General features: G+C 37.3%; 1 protein-coding gene across 1 annotated transcript; it reads left to right on the top strand.

Moving 5' to 3' along the window:
• The first annotated feature begins 317 nt into the window (after positions 1-317).
• LOC137048478 (interferon-induced very large GTPase 1-like) lies at positions 318-6,587 on the top strand. Its single transcript, XM_067426652.1, has 2 exons — positions 318-404; positions 1,792-6,587. Exons 1-2 carry the CDS (start codon positions 318-320, stop codon positions 6,508-6,510), a joined length of 4,806 nt encoding a protein of 1,601 aa, XP_067282753.1. The 3' UTR covers positions 6,511-6,587.
• Positions 6,588-8,156: the final 1,569 nt, after the last annotated feature.

Here is an 8,156-nt window from a genome sequence, read left to right as displayed (position 1 = left end):
AGTTAGAGTCTGACGATCTATTATATAACAATATATACATCAACTCTAACATGCTTCAAAAAATACATCTTCTATCAATATTCCTGAGAGGCCAATGTTGCCATAAAATCATAAAATAGGCAGTAATTTCATCAATTTTCAAGCGAGTGTGCTTGAGATAGCCTACATTGAAATGAATGGTGTTCAATGCTGGAACTATTGGTCGCTCCGTGACACGCTTTGCATACCTCAGTTCCTATGGAAGTCTATGGGAGTGTCATAACTGTTCAGTGGCACTGGCCAAAACATGTTTGGTTGGAGCGTGATGCGATTTACAAATGTGCAAGAACAGATCCACCAATGCAGAGGAAGCCATCAACAACTGCACAGGAAGCGATTCACAAATGAACGCAAGGCAGAGTTCTGTTTGTGACAAAAATGTGTGTGGATATTTTTGTTATTCACAAAGGCCATTATATTTATCTGTGAATCTTTTGTGAAACTCCTGTAATATTTGTGGATCGCTTTCTGTTTATTTGTGAATTTATTTAAAAAAAAATTAATCTCTTTACATTTATGTGTGGATAACAATCTGTTTGGAATAACGCAACAAATCTACCCACATAGCGGTGCAGCGCAACATGACAAATCTCAGACAGTAACTGAAGCTTTGTTCTATATATGTTTTGTCGTGTCCAGTTTAGACAGCTTTTAGCTGTTGGTTGCGTCCAGTGTAGACAAGATGTTAGATACAAGAGCATATTTAAATTGTACTTAAGTATACTTGGAATAGTTACACTTTAGCACAATTAAGGGTGGGTTGCACCAACAAGGATTAACTTTAAATCTAGATTAAATCAAGGTTTATCTTATAATTCTGTTGCACCAAACTTTAAACTTTGTTTAAAAATAAGCAGGCTTAAATTTAAACCATGACTTAAATCCTGGATTTATTTTCATAATAAACCTGGATTAACTATAATCTTGTTGCTCCATAATTTTAATCTCAGATTAAAATTTCAGTTAGGGATTAAATTTAAACTTGCTACTGAGGAGGTTTAAATCGTCAAAATGGCAGCACTTATTTGGTGGATTGAAGAAAATGAAAGAGTTCCTCGCAGAAAAATTAGGGACCGTCTCAATCCTGTTGAGTTTTATGATGATGGCGATTTTTTAAACAGGTACCGATTCAGCAAGGAAACTGTGATTAGATTCAATCGAAAAATTATTCACAAAGGCCATTATATTTATCTGTGAATCTTTCTTTTTGTGAAACTCCTGCATATATTTGTGGATCACATTCTGTTTATTTGTGAATTTATTTTTAAAAAATTGAATCTCTGTTCTATTTGTTTGGAATAACGCAACAAATCTACCCACATAGCGGTGCAGCGCAACATGACAAATCTCAGACAGTAACTGAAGCTTTGTTCTATTGACATTCTGACATGATGGCCAAATGCTTTGCAACGGTTGTTTTGTCGTGTCCAGTTTAGACAGCTTTTAGCTGTTGGTTGGGTCCAGTGTAGACAAGGTGTTAGATACAAGAGCATATTTAAATTGTACTTAAGTATATTTGGAATAGTTACACTTTAGCACAATTAAGTGTATTTAATACAACTTTAGGTGAACTTTAGCACACCTTTTGTAGAACTAAAATGCATTTAGTACAGAATTGTTTCCAATTTAACACTTTAAGTATGCCAATTTATAGTGTTTCACAAATGTATTAAGTTAAACTAAGTGCATATGAATAAATTGTGCTTAAGTGTACAATTAAATAAAACAATTCCATTTTTATTTCTTCAACAGGCAGACCACAAGCACTGTGGATCATCAGAAGTGAGTTCAGATCAAGATCAGGAAGTGTCAACAAAAAAAGAAATTCTATTTCACAGACTTCATCTTGGAGACAGAAAACACAATAAACTGAGAGCTGCAGATGTTCTTCAGTTAACATCTGCACATTCAGTAGAGTCCCAAGACTGTTGTGCTGAAGAGGAGCTGATTCACACTTTCATACAAAAACTACTGATGATGGACTACAGAGCAAGATACATTAAAACTAATGAGGAAATTAAGGAAGGTCACAATGAACAAGGCAGCTGTGACTCATTTACTCAAGAGGATGATTCTGATTTTCAAAAATTTCTCTTAAATGTAGGGTCAGTGCCTAAAACAATTCAGTCTGAGCGAATCCACCCGATGGATGTTCAGATGGCTGTGTTTCATTGTGCTGATGGTTTCCTGAAGCAGCTGATGGTCACTAAACTGTCCCAGTGTCAGTACGCTCTGCCTCTGCTTGTTCCTGATCCAGTCACACAACTGATTGAGTTTCCTCTCTGGACATTCAGACAAATCAACAAGAGCTGGAAGATGAAAAACACCAACAATAAAATCATCAGTCAAACCCATCCGATCTACAGGGCAGAAACTCCAATGGTGTCTTTCTTCAGGTTTGGCTCTGTGTCTTCATCCAAGTCTCAGCTGATGAACAGTCTGATCAATGAGAAACACAACACGTTCTTCCACAGGAACTGCCCAGGCAGCAGCAGAACCAGAGTCCTGATGGATGGGGTGGTGGAGATCGCCTGGTTCTGCCCCTCTGGGAAAAACACGGATAAATTCACTGACTGTGTTGCGTTCTGTAATCTACACGGTGATGCAAGAGACCATGAGAAACAGATGAAGATCCTCACTGAAATGGCCTCAGTCAATGTTGTTCTGTTACCACAACTGGACAGGAATGACAAAATTCCAGAAATAATCCAAAAAATCTACATGGACCCAAAGCCAGTCATTTTCCTTTGTACTAATTTTAAATCTAACGCAAAACAGACGAAGAAAGGAAAATACACGATTGGTTTAAAAGACAGAAATCCATCAGAAGTATCTGAAGAAATCAGAAGAGCTATAAATGATTGTCTCTCAGAATCATCTTCCCCTTTCAGACTTGAAGATGTGTCCAAACACTCAGACATCAGAGTAGATGAGGAAGATGATGATGACTGCAGGAGAGGAAGAGAAGCAGCACATCAGATGATGAGTTTACTGGAGAAGAAAGATCTGACAGAAATCAAAGAATCATTTCTGCCTCATCAGGGGAAACTGTGGCATCAGTGGAGTCAGAAGAACAAAGAACTTCATCGACCTCGAGATAAAGAGACAGAAATGGACATCAGTAGAAAACAAACAGAGATGAAGAAAATCCGTGAACAGCAGCATGAATCTGACATCAGTGAGTTCATGAAGTTCTTCATTAAAGAAGTGAACTCAGCTACTGAACATGAGAAGATATATTTCATTAAATGGCTTGGAATAAAATTGAAAGAAAATAATAATGAAAAATCTGAACACCTCAACGGTGAACAAGCAGCACTTGAGAGAATATCTGAAGATCTTGAAGCTGCAGCCTTTGGTCTAGAGCACATCATGAGGGAGATCGGTCAGATCTATGAATCATGTTCCTCTGTGAAGAGGACCAAGAAAGACCTGCAGTTTGACTTCTCTTCTCTCCCGGGTCTTGCAGCAGAGATGATGATCTCTGGATTTCCACTGGAGCTGATGGACGGAGATGCTGCTCATGTTCCTGTGATCTGGATCTCTGCTGTTCTAGATCAACTCATCCAGAAACTGGGAGACCAGAGAGTATTTGTGCTGTCCGTTTTAGGGCTTCAGAGCTCTGGGAAATCCACCATGCTCAATGCCATGTTTGGACTCCAGTTTGCCGTCAGTGCTGGCAGGTGCACACGAGGAGCTTTCATGCAGCTGGTCAAAGTGTCAGATGAGATGAAAACACAGATGAACTTTGACTATATTCTGGTTGTTGATACTGAGGGTCTTCGTGCTCTAGAACTAGCTGGAAGATCAACCAGGCATCATGACAATGAATTGGCCACATTTGTAGTTGGTCTTGGAAATCTGACCTTAATCAACATCTTTGGAGAAAACCCATCTGAGATGCAGGACATTCTTCAGATTGTTGTTCAGGCCTTCATGAGGATGAAGAAGGTCAAACTAAATCCCAGTTGTGTGTTTGTGCATCAGAACGTCTCAGACATCACAGCTGGTGAGAAAAACATTGAAGGAAGGAAAAGACTGCAGGAGACACTGGATGAGATGACAAAACTCGCTGCTGAAGAGGAAGTCTGTGATAAAGAAACTTTCAGTGATGTCATTCAATTTGATGCACAGAATGATGTGAAGTATTTTGCTCATCTCTGGGAGGGAAACCCACCGATGGCACCACCAAACCCAAACTACTGTGAGAATATTCAAGAACTAAAGGAAACTATTATGTCTCATGCAGAAAGAAACAAAAAAAAAGTTTCTATAATCATGACACATGCATCAAAAGGGATGATGCTGATAGATTTAAAATACCGTATTAAAGATCTCTGGGAGGCTTTACTAAATGAAGGATTCGTCTTCAGCTTCAGAAATTCTCTGGAGATTTCAGTCTATAGGAAACTGGAGACTGAATACAGCAAGTGGTCCTGGAGTCTTCACAGTGCCATGATGGAAATTGAGAACAAACTACACAACAAAATAGAAAATGAAACAATTCATGAGGTCGAGGAAACTGATCTTCAAAGAGAACTGAAGATGACAAGTGAAGAAGTGGAGAAATCAATGTCTGAATTCTTTGAGAAAGACAAAGATAAAGATATACTGATTCAGTGGAAAACATCATTTGAAATCAAAATCAAAGATGTTCAGGAAAACATTGTGAAAGAAACAAAGAGGAAATTAAATAAGACTCCTCAGCAGCGAGAACTGAAGAAAGAGATTGATGCTCAGAAGACACATCATGAAAACACTCTCTATGAAAAGAGCAAAGAACTTCCCTTAAAACTCAAAGAGAAAACAAATGATAACCTACTGAAGAAAGAGTTTGATTTGCTTTGGGAACAGTCTGTGAAAAATATCATCACAGACACTCCTCCAGTAAAAGACGTTGACATAATGAGAGATGTGAGAAAGATCCTCAGTGACATCTATCAGGAGCAACTCCCTGTGACTCACATTGAAGAGGACAGTGAGTACATAAATATCTTCACAGTGTGGAGTTACTTTGATTATGTTACTTTCAAAAAGTCCACAAAAAAAGGATTTAAAGATGCTGTAAAAGATGCTTGCCTGTCTGCAGAGGATGAAACCAAAATAAGATCATTAGTCACAGATGTTGACCTGCAGATAGACAAAATGATTCAGTCATTTAACATTTCAAAGATGGGCTACAACATCAGAAGCATTCAACAGCTCATAGATTACATCAAGAGGAGACTAACAGATCATGAGAAAGAATCAGTTAAATATGAGTTTAAGGATGAATTCTTCATAGATTTGGTTATTTCCATCTGTAAGAGAATAAACAAGATGATCACTGACCAATACATGATGTTCAGGGAAGCCAATAGTCCTGAGAAAAAGAGAGCAGAGTACTACAGTGTTGTCCAGAAACACTATCGTGGAGCAACTTCAGCTGCTATTTTTGGTAAGATTATATGTCAGAAACTGAAAGAGCCCATTGAGCAGAGCGTCTACAAGAAGACTGCCAGAAATGTAACATATGAAATTATGAAAAACTGTGAATCACTGAATGGAAACAGATCTAATCTGGAGAAACACATCCTGAAGAGACTGGCAGAACAGGAGGATTTTGTTAAATACATGGATTACATTAATTATCCCAGAGATCACTTCAAGAGTTTCATCAGAGAAGAAGTCAGTCGGTACATCACTGAGAAGTTCAGTGTCAGTGTTTTACCAAAGATGAAGGTGAACATTAAACTCCTGCAGCAGAAGATCATGAAAGCAGCTCATGAATCTACTGAACATGTTCAAGAGAACAGAGGAGATGCTGGTTTGTGGTTGAAGAGTTTCACACAGCAGCTCTCAGATGTGCTGATCTTCTCAGAAAAAGACCTCAGTGGAGTGAAACATGATGATGTTGATGAATTTAACCTCCTTGAAGATGAGATAAGAAAAGAACTTCCTGCTATAATGTCAGATATCAGCAGTAGATTCAACGCAGAGACCTTCCCAGTAAAGCTGGACTATAAGTTCAGGCCAGGAGAGATTCTGTTTGATCACTTCTGCCAGTGTTGTTGGGTTCAGTGTCCATTCTGTAGAGCCGTCTGCACCAACACCATAGGAAACCATTATGGAGATCACAGTGTTCCTTTCCATCGTAGTATTGGACTAAATGGAATATATTACAATAATACATCTAACTTGTCCACCCATATCTGCACATCAGCTGTAGCAAACAGCAATCTATATTTTCACCCCAATGACTCTGATACAGTCCTCTGGAGAGATTACAGAAGAGCAGGAGGAGTTTATGCAGACTGGAGCATCACCCCTGATCTCTCTGAGCTGCCCTACTGGAAGTGGTTTGTGTGCAGATTCCAGAAAGATCTGGAAAAATACTACAGTAAAACATTTGAGGGGGAAGGGGAGATTCCATATGAATGGAGAAAATACTCAAAACAAGATGCTATTGGAAGTTTGTATAAATACATTTAATTGAATAAGCAAAATAAGTTTCTTTTGGTTTCTGCCTCACAGAGAACTTCATCACTTCAGTGAGTCTAAAATCATCTAAACTTCATTTCACAGAATGCGTCAGAGAGAGAGGAGTTAAAGATTTTAAATGTTCTGTTTCATCATACCAGTATCTGTGAAGTGATCTCTACTTACATCCTCCATTCAGACAGCACTGAAATAAAAGTTTTTAGTTATATTTAGTTTTATAATAGATGTAGTATTTTATGTTTATTGTTTAAGTAAAGTTCTTGAAGTTGGGATGTGAAGGTTTAAACTTGTGTTATATACTGTGTGTATTAACCAAAAAAAGGTATACATTGTAATTGTTATTTTAGATAGTTTGGGAGATTTACTTTAGTTGGAATTTTCTTTCTAAAATCTGCTTAAAATATATAAAACACAAATGTGGTACCCAATAGTTCTTTCAGTAGAAATTCAAATTGTAGACATATATGTGTGTGTGTTTGTGATTATGTACATTATATACAAGACAGAAACATAAATAAAAGAGTACTACAAAATAAATTTATCAGAAACACAGACATTATGGAAGACAAACATTTTTACTTTGATGCCAAAGTGTTTTGGAGCAAATTTGTGAGACCTGAAGCCGGTTTAAGTGGCTAGCCAGATTTCAAGTTAGTTTCCACCAAACCTGGGGTTCAGGCACCAAGAAAGTGGCTCAGAGTTTACCAGTGTTCATTGCTACTGTAACTTGCACTCCACGGGCTAACCAGCTCCAGAATAGGTTCTGTTCTGGGTAATAAATCTCAAACTGAAATTGAATCAATCAGCTGTGAGCATTAAGTGACCATCTTCTGATGCAATAAAACCAGTCCCCCAATTTATCTTGCTCTCATTTAAAAGGGATAGTTCACCCAAAAATTAGCCCATGATTTACTCATAATCATGTCATCCTTTGTGTGTATGACATTCTTCGTTAAGTCCTGGCTAATCCAAGCTTTTTAATTCCAGTAATTGTTGCTCTGTTTTTTAAGTCTATAAAAAAATGCATCTGTCCATAAAATAACATGCTCCACATGGCTATGGGTGGTTAATGAAGGCCTTCTGAAGCACATTGATGTGTTTGTGTAAGAAAAATATCCATATTTAAAACTTTATAAATAAAGGTTTGGCCAATTGCCTTCTGTATTAATTTTATGGAAAAAGTGTTGAAAGTGTCTCTACGGTTTGAAAGACTTAAATAACCAGGTATGCTCGTCAGAAGTTTGACGCTTGGAGCACGTTATTTGATGGACAGATGAACGTTTATGGACTAAAAACAGAGCAACAGTCAATGACATTATAAAGCTTGGAAGAGCCAGGGCTTTTTTAATATAACTCTAGATTTGTTTGTCTGAAAGAACAGTCATTTACTCCTATGATGTCCCTTTAAAGGTAATTTCATGGATGATCATAATTATATATATATATATATATATATATATATATATATATATATATATATATATATATATATATATTTATATATATATTGATTTTGTCAAATAGGGTGTCAAATTTCATTCAACCTCCCCTCCACTAGATGGCAGACATGTCGTACTTTATCCCGACTCATAAAAACATCAGGATTCTATACAAAATCTACGAGCAAGGGCTCATTG

The sequence above is a fragment of the Pseudorasbora parva genome, chromosome 2 (genome assembly GCF_024679245.1).
Source record: "Pseudorasbora parva isolate DD20220531a chromosome 2, ASM2467924v1, whole genome shotgun sequence".
Taxonomy (NCBI): domain Eukaryota; kingdom Metazoa; phylum Chordata; class Actinopteri; order Cypriniformes; family Gobionidae; genus Pseudorasbora; species Pseudorasbora parva.
Note: the sequence above shows the minus strand (reverse complement) of the source record. Positions and strands in the feature narration are given on the sequence as shown.

Excerpts from the sequence above, each read along its gene's own strand:
- LOC137048478 (XM_067426652.1), top strand. The coding sequence starts at position 318 with ATGTGCAAGAACAGATCCACCAATGCAGAGGAAGCCATCAACAACTGC. Across the intron at positions 405-1,791 it reads TGAACGCAAGGCAGAGTTCT|GCAGACCACAAGCACTGTGG; the intron begins GTTTGTGACAAA and ends TTTCTTCAACAG.